Source organism: Cheilinus undulatus, linkage group 21 (assembly GCF_018320785.1).
Source record: "Cheilinus undulatus linkage group 21, ASM1832078v1, whole genome shotgun sequence".
NCBI classification, from domain to species: domain Eukaryota; kingdom Metazoa; phylum Chordata; class Actinopteri; order Labriformes; family Labridae; genus Cheilinus; species Cheilinus undulatus.
In genome coordinates this window covers 11,560,563-11,578,922 of record NC_054885.1, presented here as the reverse complement: position 1 = coordinate 11,578,922, position 18,360 = coordinate 11,560,563, and the positions used below count along the sequence as shown (strand labels likewise).

General features: G+C 38.7%; 1 protein-coding gene across 5 annotated transcripts in view; it reads left to right on the top strand.

Moving 5' to 3' along the window:
• clec16a (C-type lectin domain containing 16A) overlaps positions 1-18,360 on the top strand; it is a 61,620-nt gene that overhangs the window by 18,559 nt on the left and 24,701 nt on the right. For 3 of the 5 annotated variants that reach the window (XM_041817234.1, XM_041817233.1, XM_041817235.1), the window contains 6 exons: positions 1,155-1,271; positions 8,944-9,178; positions 11,798-11,909; positions 11,998-12,098; positions 13,333-13,452; positions 15,068-15,177. In XM_041817234.1, the coding sequence (XP_041673168.1) occupies positions 1,155-1,271; positions 8,944-9,178; positions 11,798-11,909; positions 11,998-12,098; positions 13,333-13,452; positions 15,068-15,177 (795 nt within the window). Of the gene's footprint in view, positions 1-1,154; positions 1,272-8,943; positions 9,251-11,797; positions 11,910-11,997; positions 12,099-13,332; positions 13,453-15,067; positions 15,178-18,360 lie in introns of all 5 variants that reach the window. The other 2 variants (XM_041817231.1, XM_041817232.1) reach the window with 1 other exon arrangement.

Genomic DNA, 18,360 nt, shown 5'->3' with positions numbered 1-18,360 from the left:
AACAAAACAATAATAATAAAATAATACCAATAAATTAAGTTTTTTTCTTGTTGCAAGTAAAAGAAACTTTATATTTGATAAAACAAACATTATCTCTGAGTCTACCCTGTTCTTAAAGTTTGTTTTTACCCTATTCTTGTTGATCTTTTTAAAGTTTCAAATCAGCTCTTTTTTAAATAATTAAAAACACAATCAAAAGTGGTCTTAATTTCGTCAACTAAAACTATGACTAAAAATGTTCGTCGACAGCCTTTTATTCCACGACAAAAAGTAGACTAAAACTAATAAAAATAGATCTTTGATGACTAAAACTGACAAAGTAGGTTTAGTTTTTGTCAAGATGACTAACTAGACTAAAATATAATGTAGTTTTCGTCAGATATTCATAATCTGTGATTTTTTTTTCCACTGTGGGTAAATCTGTCAAAAAACAATGCAGCTTTATCTATTCTGCCTCTCAGCTGTACAAAGCAGGGACCCCAGGTTTGGCAGGGTGCAGAGAACACACTACTATGATTTGGTACCTGATTTAGGCAAGAAAATAAATGCTTGGATTAAAAGTAAAGACTAAAATGTGAGGACTTCTTATGGACTAAAATTGAACTAAAACTAAAAAGGATAGAAATGACTAAAATGGGACTAAAACTAAAATGCATTGCAGACTAAAACTAAGACTAAAATGAGAAATAGCTGCCAAAATTAACACTGCTTAAACACATGCTTTTCTCTGTCTTTTCCTCTTCCCACTCTGTTACTTTTCTCACATTTAGTGAGAGAAACAATCATTACTCATCTTGTGAACATCCATTTCATGTTTACAGAACTGCTGTGAATAGCAGACATTTTAATAAATTTTACAGTAGTTTTGTTCAATTTTTAAACATACGGTTGCTTCTTTTGTTGGTTTTATTTCTAAAAAAAATGCCAGTTATGCAATTTGTAGATAAATTACCCAGGTAGATTGGCAGGGTAATTTAAAGTAAACTAGTTCAATTAGGCATAATAGTTACACAGAGCAGTTTAAAGAATAATAGAGAAGCTTTTTTTTTTTTTTTGTTTTTAAGATTTTAAATCTCCGATATCTCTGCTTTTCAGTGTATTTGTCACTTTTATTGGTTTATTTTCCCAACTGAGGATCTCTGCATGTTTTGCAGGTGTTTCTGATCATCCACTATCAGCCGATGGTCAATGCCCTGGCTGACGTCATCCTCAATGGAGACCTGTCTGTCTTCACCCCGCAGCCAGACACGCACAGCACACATAAGAACACGGTAACAAATGCACAGAGCACTAACATGATTTGTGTGCACACACAAACACAGACACTGGGGAAGTACAGTACAAACAGACCTACACAGGTGACCACATAGATGTTGCTCCATTAGTGTGTGTTAGTGGTTATGAGACTGCAGGGTCATGTTGTCTGTGTGATTCATGCACAGCAAGGCAACAAAACACAAATCAATGCTGTCGTTTTTCTTTAATTCTTTTTTTACAAACACCCTGTAATTCTTTATATTTCCTTTATTGTGATTTCCCGTTTTGTTTTTCTTTTGTTTCTCCCTTCTTGTCCCCACCTGACTTCCCTTTCCTCTAACTCTCTGTCATGTCTTCGGTTTCAGTCTGTCCTCCCCCGTGTCTTAACTTTGTGACCATCTGTTTATGTAGCCAGGTGGGTGTGCTGAAGTAGTGAGCGTTTCTAAGAACCCCTGTGGTTATTCTCTGTGCTGCATGCAAGTGTGTGCGCCAGACCTGTGGTTGTTGTTAGAATCAGCCTACCTTTTCAGTGAATGTGAGTTCAGGTGTGATGTCTTAACAACTTCGGTCTACCACAGCAAGAACCAAACTTTTACCTTTGAGATCCACATCATTTTTGTCTTTGACATTTTAGGACATTTTTAAAGCTCTTGTAAAGACTTTTTGGCTGCTTATGACACCGTCTCAAATTCAGGCTTAAGCCTCTCTGTATCAGTTTTTCCCAACCATTTTTCCTTGGAGCCCCCCATACATGTACCTAAGAAAGTGGAGCCCCCAGGACCCAAGAGAGAAGAAAACGTGGCATGCCGCCACGAAAAAAAAACAACATAGATTTTACTTGTTTTACTGATAAAACCCTATAAAGAGGCCTATGCATGCTTTTCTTATATAAAGATGTTTATAAACTGTTTATTAACTGCTTTATCATGGTTTTAGTCAATGTTTGCAGATCAAATTTGGCAGGCTTAAAGCAGACAAAGCCTTGCTCCCCCCATCCCCCTACCCCCCAGACCCCTGGTTGGGAACCAATGCTCCATATGACCCATGAAGATTGTTTTTTTTTTTGTTGTTTTGTTTTGTTTTGTTTTGTTTTTTAATCAGATTTTACTTAACCGTTATTTAACTATGAGGGAATAAACCTCATTGTGATTAAAATTTTTCTTTCATGAATATCCTGGTCGAGACCAGTAGCAGAACAGTTAAGTTTATTTAGGACCTTTTTGTGAAGAAACACACATGGTATGCGGCTTTAAGTAATTCTTGTGGCTGTTCTGGGATCCCCCTGCCCTTCCACAAGCCTATGGGGAAAGCATTAAACAGGTTCCTGGTCTTCATATGCTGATAAAGAAAGTTTAAGACAGGGAGAGAAGCAGCAAAAAAAACCCAGAAGCAGAGCAGGCATCAATGACAATAGAATGACATTGACTGAGTCAGAAGCAGAATGAAAGAGGAGCTGGGTTGGAGAAGGGTTGCAAGAGCAGCTTGCAGATGGAGCTGCAGAGCATAGCCAGGCAAGAGCATTTAAATAAGGCAGCATGAGAGCGCTTAGCCAATAGTTGGCTTAGAGCAAATCAGCTGGCCATCAGCTGATGAGGGTTTGCGTGAGAAGAGCTGATCTCAATTATGGCAGCAGTTGATTCCATGACCTGCCTGAATTTATGCTATATGCTCAGTTTATAAAGTTACACACAGATAATGAGCAATACAAATACAATTTCTAACACATGAGAAATACATTAAAAAACAATGAGACCTTCAAAAGGACTGAATGAATGATTCTCACCATTTGCAAAGTGTTTTCAAGAGTTTCTCCTTCCTAAATGGAGGTTTTAAATCCCACTGTGCTGAAAAAAATGGCTTTGTTTCTGCTGTTATCACTTGGCTGGTTAAACTGAAGCCATACCTTGTACATTCATTTATTCATATTAGTCTTAATACTTGTTAATATTTATAGAAGTTTTTTTTAAATAGTTTTCCCTCTCTCTATTGTGTTGATTCATGTTACTTCTACTTTGTAATTTGAGTTTCATGATGGATTTTCTTTCTCACTGGCTGCAAAAGAAATCTACCTACTGGTACAAATAAAGTAACCTGAACCTTGTCCATGAACATGGTCAGCTGAAATTCCCAAGTTAATATGATCACTAATTAAACCAGAACACCAGGACCAGTATGTCCATGTGCAGAGGAAAATGAAACAGAAAAAGTGCAGACAGTTTAATCTCATGTTGCTATTAAGTTAGTTCTGATCTCAGAATCAACATTATGATAACCTCAAGTGTCGCCATGTTTGTAGTTTACATCAAGTAGTTTTATACAGCCTGCATGCGTTATGTATAGGCATGCACATTTACAAGTATGCTCACGGTAGAGGAATAGTGCCAGTCTCATAACCTATGCCCATTCACAGTTTTTTTCTGTTTTTTTTGGCACTGGCAGCACCTACCTTTAATACAAAACCAAAGTATTTAAGCATTCTATGTCCAGTATCCCAAGCCCAAAAATACTTTCAATTTCAGCTGCTTTTTGTCACTGCACACGCAGCACTCTTGTTTGAAAGTACTTCAACTTTTTGGCAACCATTGAACTCATTAGTGTCACTTCTCCCTCATAAACATTTAAAGGAACAAGGCTTCTGATATCAGCTTTGTCAATAACATGGTGGAGGAGAAACTGATACAACTTGTGTTCTCAAGGGTAAAATAACAAGGTGTAGAGCTGCTGCTTTGCCAGGACAAGATTCCTCTATGCCAGGGGTTTTACGCTTTGTTTTACTGGGGCACACCTTAGATCAAGCCAAATTCTCAAAGCACAGCATATTCATATCCATGCAAAATAGCCTCTCTTACATTGATCTTTAGTTGTTGTGTAGTTGTAATAACATGCATGATATCAATATTTGCAGTTAATATCTCAAAAAGTCAAAAAGGCAGATATGAAAATATGTTTATGTACAAGTAAGTTTGTGCAGATTAAATCAGAATCGACTGACCTACCACAGCTGAGGTTTTTCTTTATTATCTGTGTTCCCTCAACTTTAGAGTTTGTTTTAAGGACTAACATTTGGGTCTGAACTTCAGCTAGTTTAATTTTCTACAATGAGAAATGTCATGTCAAGTACTTTATCAGGATTTCTTGAGGAACTGGCAAGAAATTCTGCTGTTCAGTGAGAATTTATTTGAATAATAGATCAGTTATAGTACGGGAATTCTGTTTCATGCATACCTTGTTATTGTTGCCTTTTCTTAGCCATATTTCCTTGAATAAAGGACACTTTTAAGCCACTAACATAGCTCTAATGGCCACTATTGAGCGAAGCAGAAGTAACAGGCTGGTAAGAAGCAAAGAAGCTGAGGTTGAAGGCGCTGCCAGCACATAAAATGCTTCCACTAAAACATAAGCGCTACTACAACATTTTAAAGCCTTTTTGTAAAACTGTTAAGAGAGTAAAGGAGAACTGTAGTGTAAGCATACTGTAAAAATATTTGTGATCTCAAGAGAGGTGGTTCAGTTCAGTTGAGCAGTCAGTCTTGAGATGGTTTCAGTGTTCTGTGACATTTGGAAAAGTATTCTCCTCCCTGCTGTTTTGGCACTCTTCAGCTCTTAAAGCTTTTATGGCTTGCCATGACCCAGTGCTAGTTAGAATACTTTTCTCTATATAAGAGTAAAACAATGTTTTCTTATTTTGAATAGAAAACAAAGTTAAGTGGTGTGACACCATTTATGAAAATGGAACCTAAAGTTATGTGTCTTAGTTCTAACCTTTTACATGTATGAATGCATGTAGGAAACATGCTTTTCCCCAGAACTTCCCTGAGGAGAACTCCTTATGGTGAATAGAAAACAGTGAAATGTTACTCAGAAGTATTCTTTTGCATGTGCATGCTGGATGGAGGATGTTAATAGTTTCCACCACATCAGATAGAACAGCTGCTGTGTTTGTGTTTGATTTATTATAGATGAAACACACACTGGCGGGGCATGGGATCAGTTTCTGCGCAGGTGGTCACATAGTACTTCCTGTTTGTCTGTGATGTGGCAGGAAAGAGGTCACATGATGGAACAGTGACAGAGCTCACCTAACCTAAATCTCTTTCCTGGAAGAGGAGAAAAAGTGCTTTTTTTTCTCTCACTTTTTTAAACACGTGTTTGCTTGCAAGTGCACCAGATTGGTACAAGGTGACAACATTTGCATGTCTGTACTGAAGTTTCTTTTCTTCCTTGAGCACATGCAGCTGCTTGTTAAGCCTGCCTGTAAATTGCATTGTTCTGTAATGTGATGCTTGGTGTTGTTGTGCAGGAGTTTGCATGTGTAGGTTTGTCTTATACGCTCCCTGGACTCCATTAATTTCTCAGCATCGGCTCAGAGTGTGAGCGGTTTACCAGAACATCGTCAGCTCACAGGTGCAACACACACATACACTGATACAAGTCTGTGGTTTGTGTCTGAAGGCGCACAGTGTGTTTTCATCAGATATGATCCTTAAAGCTCTTACCCATCAATGTTGATGCAGATAAGTATTTTTTAACCATCATATCAGCCCAAAGAAAGGATAAAACCATCTTTAATAGGCCTGTAGAAATTAATTAAGAAATTGTAAGCCTATTATACCTCTGTAAAAGTGGATAGAGAAGTATGCAGCTTTATTATGCTAGGTTTGTAGTTTGCAAATAAGGCTGACTTAATATAAAAGACATACTGTTATAAACTAGGGTTTGTCACAATACAAGACTTTTTAACTAAGACATGGTTCTAGTAAAAATCAGGCTGTACTGAGCTCATGAGTTTCAGTTTTATTGTTGTCACAATATGAGCTTTCGTGATAAATGTATGACGAAAGTCTGTATTTGTCAAAATGAAAAAAAACTTCAACTAATGCAATCAAGCATTGTTTTCTCACTCTGCATGTCAGCTGTTACAGCTGCAGTTTTCCTAAGTATTTTTCTTCCTTGTAAACTTAAAAAGTTAAAAAGTCAGGGCGCAAGTGGCCTAGTGGTTTGAGGCACACCCTATGTACACGGTCAGCCCAGGTTCAAATTTTGCCTGTGGCGCTTTTTGCTTCTCTCTCCCCAGCTCTCTCATCCCTGTTTCTGATTCCATCCATTGTCCTCTTCTGCCAGTAAAGGCCCAAAAAGCACAACAATAAACCTTAAAAAAAGTTTAAAAGTAAGGAAACTTAAAAGTAAGGACATTTCTGTCTGGTAAATGAGTTCCTAATAAATCTTACATCATTGAAAAGCCTGTTTATTTCCCTTTTAAATGATGCCAAATTTGTAAAGAACATGCATTTGTAGGTTGAGTATCAGAGCTGAGTATGTGGGTTGCGCCCATGGAAAACTTGCCAGATCTTCTCTGCCAGTGCCAAACACTTTATCTTGCTGTTGCATTTGACTCTTGTTTTGAGCTTATAGTACCCCCAGGTAAAATCGGGCGTCTGATGGCACCTGATTGCCTGTGCGGTTGGGCAACTTCAAGCTGGTGTTCTGCAAAACCAAGTTGTGGCATTACTTGGAGTGAGCCCTTGTACCATCTTCAAACTGAAGACCAAGTTTAACAGAGGGTGGGCGCCTTAAGGAGACGACACCCAAAGAAGACCGTTTCCTTAGCCTGTCAGCACTTAGGAACCGTCTTTTGAGCCGTCATGATCTTGAGATAGCTATGCATGCCTTAATAAGTTCCAGGCTGGACTACTGCAATGCACTTTAAGTTGGCATTGTGCAAAATGCATCTGCATGTCTTATAACAAACACAACCAGACGAGAGCACATTACTCCCATTCTCTTTTCCCTTTGTTGGCTTCCAGTCCATTTTAGAATTGTTTTTAAACTTTGTTTGCTTTTAAAGCTCTGAATGGCCTTGCTTACCCTATTTATCTGGGATTTTAATTGTTCGTGGACACGGCAGGACTTTGAGGTCATCCACCCAACTTTTGTTGGAAGTCCCCACTTGTAAATATAAACACTGGGTTGACCGAGCCTTTTCAGTTGCTGCACCCAGGCTCTGGAACAATCTCCACTCTCATATGTGTGTTATCTCTGACTTGGGCCTCTTCAGATCCTAACTTAAGACTTATTTATTCACAATGGCTTGTAATACCTTGTAGTGCTGTGAGTGTTTTATCCTTTTAGTCTGTATTTATAAATGCTGTTGTTTTTTGTCTTTATGGATTTGTCTTGTGCTCTTTTTTTAATGCTATTTGTTTTTTTGTAAAGCACTTTAGTCACCTGTGGGGTGTTGTAAAGAGCTATATAAATAAAGTACATTTACATTTACATTTCTACAGATTTGTAGTCAAGGTTTACAGGATGATATGGCTGACGGCATTGCCCAAACTATTCAGAACAGACTGCACATCTCCAATCTGTGGTCTCATAGGGCTGCCAGGACGCCTGTCATACTGCCTTTCACTGTCAGGCGCGTTTGTGCTGGTACTGGCACCACGTGCACTGGACCCTGAACATGTGGAGGAAGGTTATGTTTAGCGGGGAGTCCAGATTCTGCCTACAGATCGTCGGGGCTAAGTGTGGAGAAGAAGCCAAGAACGTTATGCAGACTGCTGCACCCATAGAGTCACATCTTTTGATGGAGACAGTGTGATGGTGTGGGGCAGCATCTCCCTCACTGGAAAAACAAGGCTTGCCATCATTGGAAGCAATCTCAATGCAGTAAGATATCAAGATTCTGCAATCCCATATCTCCACAGTCTGGGGCCATACTCTATCCTCCAAGAAAACAACCCTCGCCCCCACAGAGCGGGGTTTATCAGAGACTACCTCCAGAATTTGGAAGTGGTGAGGATGGAATGGCCTGCCAGCAGTCCTGACCTTACCCCATTGAACACTTGTAGGATCAGCTTGTGCTGTTCGTGCCAGGTTGACCAACACAACCACACCGACTGACTTGTAGTTGCAGCCTTAGACTCAATATCTGGAGTCTTATGACACAGATTTAGAATTTCTTGTAAATGTCAATATGATAACTTGGTTTTACTGTAAGTCAGTGTTGATATCCTGCTTAGCATCTTATCATCCACCAGCTGCTTCCTGTGTCTGTATGTGTTTGGTTTGAGATATTTCAGAAGGTGGTTTGTTATAGTTCCAGCACAGCCAAACAGAAGTGGCATCAAAACCATCACTCATGTGTGCATGTATGTGCATGGTCATTTTCTCCTCTGCTCTGAAGTTTATCAGGGAGGAAGTGGCTTGTGTGTTGAAACAGACTTGATTACAAATTAGTTCACCGAGGGTTTACTGTAAGACTTTGCATTTGTGTGTTAGTCTGAGCAAATAAAGGCACATGAGTTATGTAACTGGGTGTCTTTTTTGCATTGTAATGCATGCTATCAAGTGTCTTTTTTCTCACACATCTACCTGGAAAGGGTTGCAGCAAATTTGCTTTCCTGAAATAGAACAGTTGTTCTCAAGTTTTCTTGCATCTGTCTGTGTTTACGCAAAAGTATCAACGCCCAACTTTAACAAACACCTTTTTTTCTTATATGTTTTGAACCATTATATACTATTTTAGGCATTCAAATTTTCAAATAACAACTGCTTCAAACAAAAACAATCAAAAATTAGTCACAATTTTTCTTAAGAATCAGAAAGGAATGCTGTAGCTTAAAAGATCTCCCCTTCATGCTTCTTATGTCTAATCAAACCTTCTCAATCCTCTCCATCTCCCTCTAGGCTAGCTCAGGAGGTGTACGTCGGTTCGCAAAGCCCCCAGAGTCCCTGGAGCGCTCCCTGGAGCTGTCCCGCCACCGTGGCCGCAAGAGAACCCAGAAAAGGCCAAACTACAAGAACTTAGGCGAGGAGGAAGACGACGACAGGGCCGGGGGAGGAGGAGGAGGCGGCGGCGGTGGAGGAGGAGAGGAAGGCTGGGATGACGAAGGCCGAGGTGGAGAGAGGGAGAAGGGAAAAGGTACAGAGGGAGTAGGAGGAGGAGGAGGAGGGAGTTCTAAGGGAAGCAGAGCGAGTGGGGAGACGGCGGAAGGTGAGTGTGTGTCTCATTGGACACAGCAGTACAGGACTGTGTTTTTGAGTCTTTCTTTACTCCCATCAATCAGACACAGTCTGCCACGATGCACCCTGGGTGTTTAACAGCCACCACAGCAGTATGCCTCATCTCCAAACATTAAGAGAGAGACTAAAAAGTTAATATAATTCTTACTTCATTGTGTATTTTCTGTTTTGCTTGATTTTTAGATACCTGGGGGAAGTATTCCAACATGCATATGACTGTTCATGCATTTATTATTTATTATAAAATCCATTGATTTGTATGTAGCTTTATGATAAGGGATGGGAATTACTTGATAACTTACGAAATGACACAGTGCAATGAGAAGGGGTGCAGTATATCATATAATACAAGTCTATCTGACATTGCCCCCCTTTCAGCCTTTTCTATGGCTGGTTAACTTCGTTTACTGTAAGTCTTGGAATATAAGTCACCCCGCTGAAAATTTCTGGGATTTTTTTTGCTTTTTTTTTAATCTCTTAAGGTAAATTCTATACTACTGCAGGCCAATTTTCTATTCATTCAGTCCACCATGTTCCATTTATGTGAAGCTGTGTAGCCCTTGTAGTACCATCTGTTTTTCACTTTACAGAGTTTGTGCATCTTCTAGTTATATTACGGTGGTTGGGCTCTCAGCCTGCAGTGATTGTAGTGAGAAAGACTCACCCCATGAGTTGCCCTGCCTTCGCTGCTTGTCACTTGTTGAATTTACTGAGGAGAATTTCCAGTCAAACAGGCAATCCTTTTTTAATGCATGGTCATGCTCTAATGAGGAAGAAAAGCTGTTAAAAAGTGGCGTCACCTCCTGTTTGTTTGGTCTCTGGTCCACGTGCATTACAGAGGAAATGGGATAAATTTTCAGTCATGTCAGGCCTTGTGTAATGTGTGACAGTGTTTATTTAGTCGACTCAAACTGTGACTAAAAATGTTAGTCGCCTATGTTTATACGTAAGAAAGACAAGACTAAGACTGACTGAAAATAGATCTTTGATGACAAAAATTCTGAAGAAAAGTAGGTTTAGTTTTCATCAAGGACACTAAAATGAGACTACAATAAGTTTTCAGATTTAGGCAACGAGAATTATCATTGTGACTAAAACTATTGACTAAAATGTGAGGACTTTATATGGACTAAAATTAAGCTAAAATGTTGTAATGTTTTTGTTGACTAAAACTACACTTAAACTATAAGGGTAGAAATGACTAAAATGTGCAGAAAACCTATGAACATTTTATCCTTAAGACTAAGACTAAAATTTGAAATGGCTGTCAAAATTTAAACAAATGTGACAGTGGCAGCTACACACTTGTGGTAGCACTTTATGCATCATGAATTAGTAGTGTGATGCCTTAAATTTGCTTAAATCTATTCAGAAAACTTTTTTAAAATGAAAATGTAAGTTTTTGATTGTATCACACAGGTGAGAACAACGATCTTTTACGGTTTTGATATTGATATTGCATCCCACCCCTACTCATGAGCACGAGTAAGTTTTGTTTCAGGATGATGCATGATTCCTGAAAAAGGAACTTACAAGAATTAAGGTTACAAGAAGAGAGTTTAAGTTAAAACTTGCAGGAGAATAAACGGCAAAAGCAGAAATAATTCATAATCCCTCTTTTGTTGGTTTTGAGATGAGACCGCTCTGTTGTTGTTGCTTCCTCTGTTTTGGTACCTTTTTTTTTATTTCTCTGTGGTTCCCATGGCTACCACTGATCACATGTTCAACCCAATCTCCATGGCGACTGACTGTTCATATCCATGGTGACATGCCATCCATCCTGTGCTCCTCACCTCTCCGCCTGTCTCTCCGTCCTGCTGTGTGTGTGTTTAACATTAAAATGTGACTATTTCATTCACCTGAGATGATTCCTTCTCTACTTCAACCAATCAGACTCTTTTTTTTCACAGTGCTTCTGCAGCTGCACAGTCTTTAATGCATCTAAAGGCCATGATTCAAAGAATTTAAAGATTGTGTGAATTAATGGTGGGATGAAATATTGATATGGCAACATCCTGACTAGGGGGATGCAATGAATCCCTGAAGCCAAACATGCACATTATGTTAGAAAATAAAAACAGTGATGCTCTGAACAGGCATCTCTGCCAGTTTGAGTCATGCAGTGGAAGTAAATTTTCCAAAAAAAAGAAGTTGGCAGTGATGAAAGTTAAAGCATGATAAGAGGTTAAACTAACACCAAATTTCAGTTTACCTTTGTTAGTTTTGTGATATTATTATCCTGGGCCATGTGTGGCATATTTTACAAAATGAGACAATAAACTCATGGCTTGTTTCATCTTTTTTTTTTTTTTTTTTTTTAAGGTCTGCAGGGAGAAGGAAACACTTCAGTCTGTAAAATCATAACCACTGGTGACAGAATTTATTTTCTCCATGTTTAAATTTGTTTCCTCTTTGTCTTAAGTGTGTGATGTGATTACCATTAAACCCAAACATTCCCACTTCTGGGCATTTATGCATGTCCAAACAAAATGTGCGTGTTTGTGTCGCGTGCTCACAGAGATAGAGATGGTGGTGATGGAGAAGTGTAAGGTATCAGAGCTGACCGAGCAGAACATCACTGACGAGGAGAAGACAGCTGCAGCCACACGCACACACATGCAGAGGAGCAGGTATGTGAGCACGCTGAGCTGTGAGACTGCCTTTAGAGGTGAGAACTGTGAATAAAAGTGTTGATGAGATCTCTCTCTCTACTTGCAGACCATTCTTAGACATGGTGTACAGCGCTCTGGACTGCACTAATGATGACTACCACGCCTTGTTTGTTCTCTGCCTGCTGTACGCTGTGTCACACAGCAAAGGTTTGTATTTCTTTACACATGTAAAGTAATCGCTGTTCACATATTAAATGAGGTATGACTCTTTAAAAGCTAGACTAGTGCTTTAATAGAATGTTATTGAACATAAACATTCTTCATCGTTTTTCTCCGTCAATATACTCACCTTCAGCATTCAAGTCTTCCACTGATCAAGGCAGTGCAGCAGGTCTTCTTTGTGTCAGAGCCTCTATTGTTCTTTATTTAACTTCTGACACAGACTCAAAATGTGTTCCTTTCAGCACAGAGTTGATCTTAGGGAAAAGAGAAAGTCACACGGTGCTAGATTAGGGGATCAGGTGAATGTGATTTGTTTTTGGGCCAGAAAATGCTTCACCAAGAGAGCAGTGAGCTGGCACATTGTCTTGATGAAGGATAAAACCATTTTTCCACAACTGTGGTCTCTTTGTCTGGACTTTTTCTCACTTTTTTGTAGAACTTGTTCACCGATTATTTCTCTGAAAATTGTAATTTTAAAATCCATAATTGTTGCATTTTTTGGCAAATCTTGGGCTAGTTGAGTCTGTCAAATCACGAGAAAAGTGGCTTCTGCTGCTTTAAACCAGAATGAGGCCTGAGGGTTACTTAGTATCTAGTTTTAAACACAGACTCAGATCCAGTTGCCCAGAGTAGCATCACAGGACTTTATAACTGAATTCTTTAACAGTCCAATATTCAGCATTTACGGGCCCTGAAGAGGCCTTACCTATAACAAAGTGCATGTGGCGTCTTGTTCTATAGACGTGAAATATGCAGACATTCATTTATCTGCTTCTTCCTCTGCTGTTGGATAAACAGCCCTGCCCATTCTTCTCTGAATAACTGTGTGAAAGGATTATGCTGTTTGTTTAAACACTTCTCTGTCATGAAAAACATCTCAGCTATGTAAATAGCAGCATCCTTCATATTGGCAACACGAGAATCAGCAGAAAGGGACACGTTATCATGTGCAAGTCATTGTTTCTGTGAAGGTCTACAATGATGGTTGTGATAGCACAAACTGTCATAATAACCACATTTAAAGCTTTAAACCAGGTTTAAATGTACTGTAATTGCAGAGTCTTATTTCTTGCCAGTAAATCAAACTTAAGACACAAGCCTGAAGACAAGACTCTGTGCAGCCTGTTTTTTTTAACTTATCAGTTATATTTCAGATTTGGCATCAAATCTTAAATAGCTTCTTTCTGACATGGTCGGCCTCCTCACTGTCTGTCTGCAGGAATCAACCGAGATCTTCTGGAGCGTCTGCAGCTGCCTGTTCCTGACCAGGAGAGGAGCTCCTACAGCCTGGTGCTGGCAGAGAGACTCATCAGAATCATGAACCAAGCAGCACAGCCAGGTAGCACAGGCACTTAAAAGTTCACAGTGTGCACGTTTCATATTTTTAGTGTTTGATGTTTAAATTGTTTGTACAAGTTTGCTGCATTTGTGGCTTCAACTTAAATTCTCATTTCATGCTGTACACACTCACTGATCACTTTGTTAGGTACGGCTATTAAACTATATCTAATAGAATATAATATCAGACCAAGCAACATTTTTCCTCTCTTATATTATCAAATTTTAGTTGAGTCTGTGTGAATTGTAGCCTCAGGTTCCTCTTCTTAGCTTACAGGAGTGGCACATGCTGTGGTCTTCTGCTGCTGTGTCATTTTTGCCTTTCTTAGCCTGAACCAGTAAACTCATTCTCCTCTGACCTCTGCCAGTAACCAGGCACTTTTGGCCCAGAGATCTACCGCTCACTGGATCTTCTTCTTTTTTTGGACCATCTGTAAACATTAGAGATGGTTGTGTGTGAAAATCTTAGTAGATCAGCAGTTGTGAAATACTCAAACTAGTTTGGCCAACACCAATAACCATGATGTGTGAAAAGCTACTTAAATCACCTTTCTTACACGTTCTGAATTAACTCTAGTTCATCATCTAGGCCAGTGGTTCCCAACCTTTTTCCTTCGGGCCCCCCTACTCATATCTAAGAAAAGCTAAGCCCCCCCAGGACCAACTTGGAAAAAGTACGCATCAATTTTAGTTGTTTTCATTGCAAAAATCCCAGCATAATAGATCTACATATACTTGTTCTTGACAAAAGCTCTATTTATTAACTTTACATTATTATGAAGGTGTATTTGGGGCACTCTGGAAAAAAAATAATGTAGAGGATCCTGTAACTTTCAAGAAAAAAACTCAAAATCCTCAAGTTTAAATTGTTGTTAATTTGCAAGAAGAAAAGTTTTTTTTTTTTTTTTTTTAATTTAATGTTGTAAACATACATGAACCAGAATGTAGAATGTTTTAGGGTATTAATTTGAGAAATTTTCAGCTTGGTTTCTGAGAAATGATTGACTTTTCACTGTTATTAATTTACGTTTTTAAAATCTTGACATTTTTTAGTTTCTAGTGTCAAGGTATATATGACTTTTTAAATTTGGAAATTTCAATTTTTTTCTTGTATATTCCTGACTTCTAAACTCTGAAATACTGATTTTGGTTTCTTGTTTATATACAACTTTATAATCTCAATTTTTTTGTCTTCCTAAAAATGTGCCTTTTTTGCACAAAAATGAACGGATCTTCTTCATTTTTTTATCTTTTAGGTTGGCCCTTACACATTATGTTTCTAATCTTGTTTTTAAAAATCTATATGTACATCTAATTTTGACATCAGAGCAGACAGGGCTCCCGTGCCCCCTGAGATCTGTGGCATCCATTTAGGGGTGCCTAGACCCCAGGTTGGAAACCACTCATCTAGGCAGTGTCTTAAAAGCGATTAATGCAATATTAAATACTTAATGCACTAATTATGCACCTTAATTACATCACCATTAGTGTATTAAGCCTGACAACCCTAGTTTGCACAAGATAGTCAAAAACCAAATCCTCCCTTTTGCATGTTATAAATATTCAATAAAGGAATTTCCTTTCTATTCATTTCTGTTTCTGGTATGTGTGTGTAGATGGTAAAGTGCGTCTAGCTACCCTGGAGCTGAGCTGCCTTTTATTAAAGCAGTCGGTGCTGTCTGGAAACAACTGTATCATCAAAGATGTACATCTGGCCTGTCTGGAGGTAAAACACATGCAGGCACCTTTATGCTTCTTTCATTATATATACTGTCCCCTTGACAAATGTCACAAACACAGATGAAGCGTTTCAGGGATCAGAGCAGGCTTGTGGGAAGTTGAGTCATCCATGAGCGAAACGGGAATTTTTTTCTTTTACTCCGAATGTATGGCTTCAGTGTTTCTCAATCAGTTGTATCTGTGGTTTTGACCCAAGAATCATTAAGAGCAAGCTGAAGTTGTTTCTTTTTCTCTCCCCTCCCTCTTTAACATGACATCTCATGAACTCCTTCATGCCCTCAAACCATCCTCCCTCCTGCTCTCTGACCTGGCTTGTCTTTCTGGGAAATAGTTTTATTTCCTCATCCCTCCCTTTATAGTAATCCAGAAGTTTTTTTTTTAATTCCTCTTTTGTCTCATCCCTGGATTTACAGAAAGTCATAATGTTCCTACTTCTGTGGTTTGTCTTATGATTTAAAGCCGGTCTTGCAGCTTTCACTTGGCATTGCTATTATTTAGTTAAACATTTAACAGGTTATCTTCTTGTTTGATTTTTTACCTCTGATAAAGTCAAACATTAGGTAAGAGACACTTTCAGTTGTGGTAATTATAAGGGGTTTTCCGGGATCATTATAGTAATTAGAGTTATCTTCTACTTACCCAATGAAGACAAAGTGCAGAAAAACTAACCTCACAACTTTTCACAACTGCATCCGTTTTTGTTAAGTGTGCCCTGACCTGCTTGTTCTCTCTCCACCCTGCAGTGGAGGAAGCCACTGGCTCTTCATTACTAATCTCTGATAGGAAAGCAGGCCGGCATTTCCAGGTTCAGTTGATTCAGTATTAATCAGATAGGGCTTGAATTGTTGAAGGAATACTGTTTGCAAAAGCCCTTTCATTGTGGTGTCCCAGCAGGAAGAACATCCTTTCTTTCTCTCTCTCTCTCTCTCCGGCTCATGATGTGGTGAGGAAGCAGTCAGTGAATACACAGTTTAAGTAATTCACAGGACATGAGTGACAGATGGAACAAAGCATTGCATCCTGGTCCTTTGGTTGTGACGGTAAAAGTTGGTCATATAAATATCATGAACATGTGTCATTATTTCCTCATATCAGCTGTTAGACTTAATCCGACCATAGTAAGAGGTATTATTTTAAATGAAGCTCTGCAGCACATTTCAAACTTTTACTAATATGAGTAATACAACATCTGAATAAATTAACCCTTTGGTTTCTGATAAAGATGGTCCTAGGTGACTCATTTAGAAGTAGATTAAATGCAATCATATTCAGAGTAACTAACAAGTCTTAAGGTAGGAAAATTCTCAAAGAACACTAAAAAATTAGCAGTATTTTTGCCTGAATTTAAGTGATATAATTGCCAAGTGTGGCAAATATTAGCAGTGCTCCAGGTAATGGGCCAGTTTAACCAGACACCGTCTCTGCTCTGCTCCTGTGCTATGGTGCCTGTTTACCGTGCTTGTTAACATCTGGCTAGTAGAGCAAGGAGAGCAGGTCCACTAGCTGGAGCTGCAGCCCATCTGTAGTTGTAGCCTCAGCTAGGCCTGGGCAATATGACATAAATACCATATCAAGGTATCTTTTCTGCCCTTGATGAAAGGCAGTTAAACAACAGTTAGAATTAAAAACCAACACAGATAGTACAGATGTTTTATAGATTTTCACACATGAACCTCGGTGTTTGTAGTCCATCAAATTTCCCTTCCTTCGCCCTACTTTGCTCATCACCAACTTAAAAAATAAAGTCCACCAAGTTCCCTGATTTTTTTTCAAAAACTTTCAGTTTTCCTTTTATAATTTTGGTTTGTTTTACCATAGCATCATATGACAGTAGATATTTAAAATATAGGATTTTACCTGTAGCAGTTGTTCTTTTAGCTTACAAGCACATGCCTGTACATGCATTAGCTATGCACCAATCATGAAAGTCTATTTGAAGGCTAATTTTTAGAGCCTGTTTTAATTCTTACATATTTATTTGTCAGGAGTGGAAAGTAACTAATTGCATTTATTAAAAATTACAGAAATTGAGCAGGTTTTTGTGCAACTGTACTTTTTTAGTACATTTTTAAATCAGTACTTATACTTCGACTTAGGTAAGTTCTAACCAGTGTAACTGTACTTTTACTTGAGTATGACTCTCTTGTACTTTTGTCCTCTTCTGTTGACATCTTAAGCACATAGCTAGAGAATAATTCTGAGTTGATTTTAACTCCACCAGTGTTAGTTCAGCTCTGTAAGGGTCAATTGATATAAGTTTTTCTCAATGCAATTTCAAATCTTGTGGGATGATTGGGAATGGATTCCCCATCATGCTTTTGGGCAGAGTGTTTAGATGTGTTTTTTGCATGTGTAGTTGTATTTGGATGTTGTCTGTTGTACAGTGGTCCCTGCTGGGGTTCTTTTGGTTATATTTTCCTTTGATTGTTGCTGTTTTTGATGTGAGATACATTTGCACCATGAGTGAAGTTATCCACAGAGTAAGAGTTTAAAGTCTTTGCACCCTGGGTCTGTTTTTTTAGCATGAGTTTATTTCGGATCCGTAATCCAAAAACAAATGTCACGCACTCGAATCTTGCACACTGAGTCCGATGCATTTTTTTTATTTGCCTTCACTTCCAATATTTGTAGAATGTGGCAAATTGTTTCATACTGTGAGCTTCATACAGCACCTGCTTATGCTTCATAGCAGCCAAGCCAAGTTGAGGAGATGGAGAACAACTTTTTATCCAGTCTCCGTTATGAGTAGGCTACAAATGTTTGCCCTTATCTGTTATATTTCCATGGTTGATATCCGCATAATACACTGGCAAACAGTGTTTAAAGGGACTTTTTGGTGCAGGAGAGGAAGAGAGAGAAGGAAGGGGCCAGGCAGGGGTGAGTGAGAAAGAGAGAATGAAGCAGCAGCAGATGCTGATCTGAATCAACAATCACCCATTTAAATGACTTGGACTGATGTGAAATTTCACCTGTTCTGTAAAAAATAATGACTGATGAAAATTTCAGAGTAAACGTGCAAACATGATTAGAGCAATATGAGATCAATTTCCCCTTTTAACATGCAAAAGATTCGGACGAAAAGGCAAACGCAGTATGCAAAGGCCTTGAGTGATACTGCAGCTCTGTCATTTTTTAAATTATTTAAGACTTTCAAAAGTGGAATAGAACT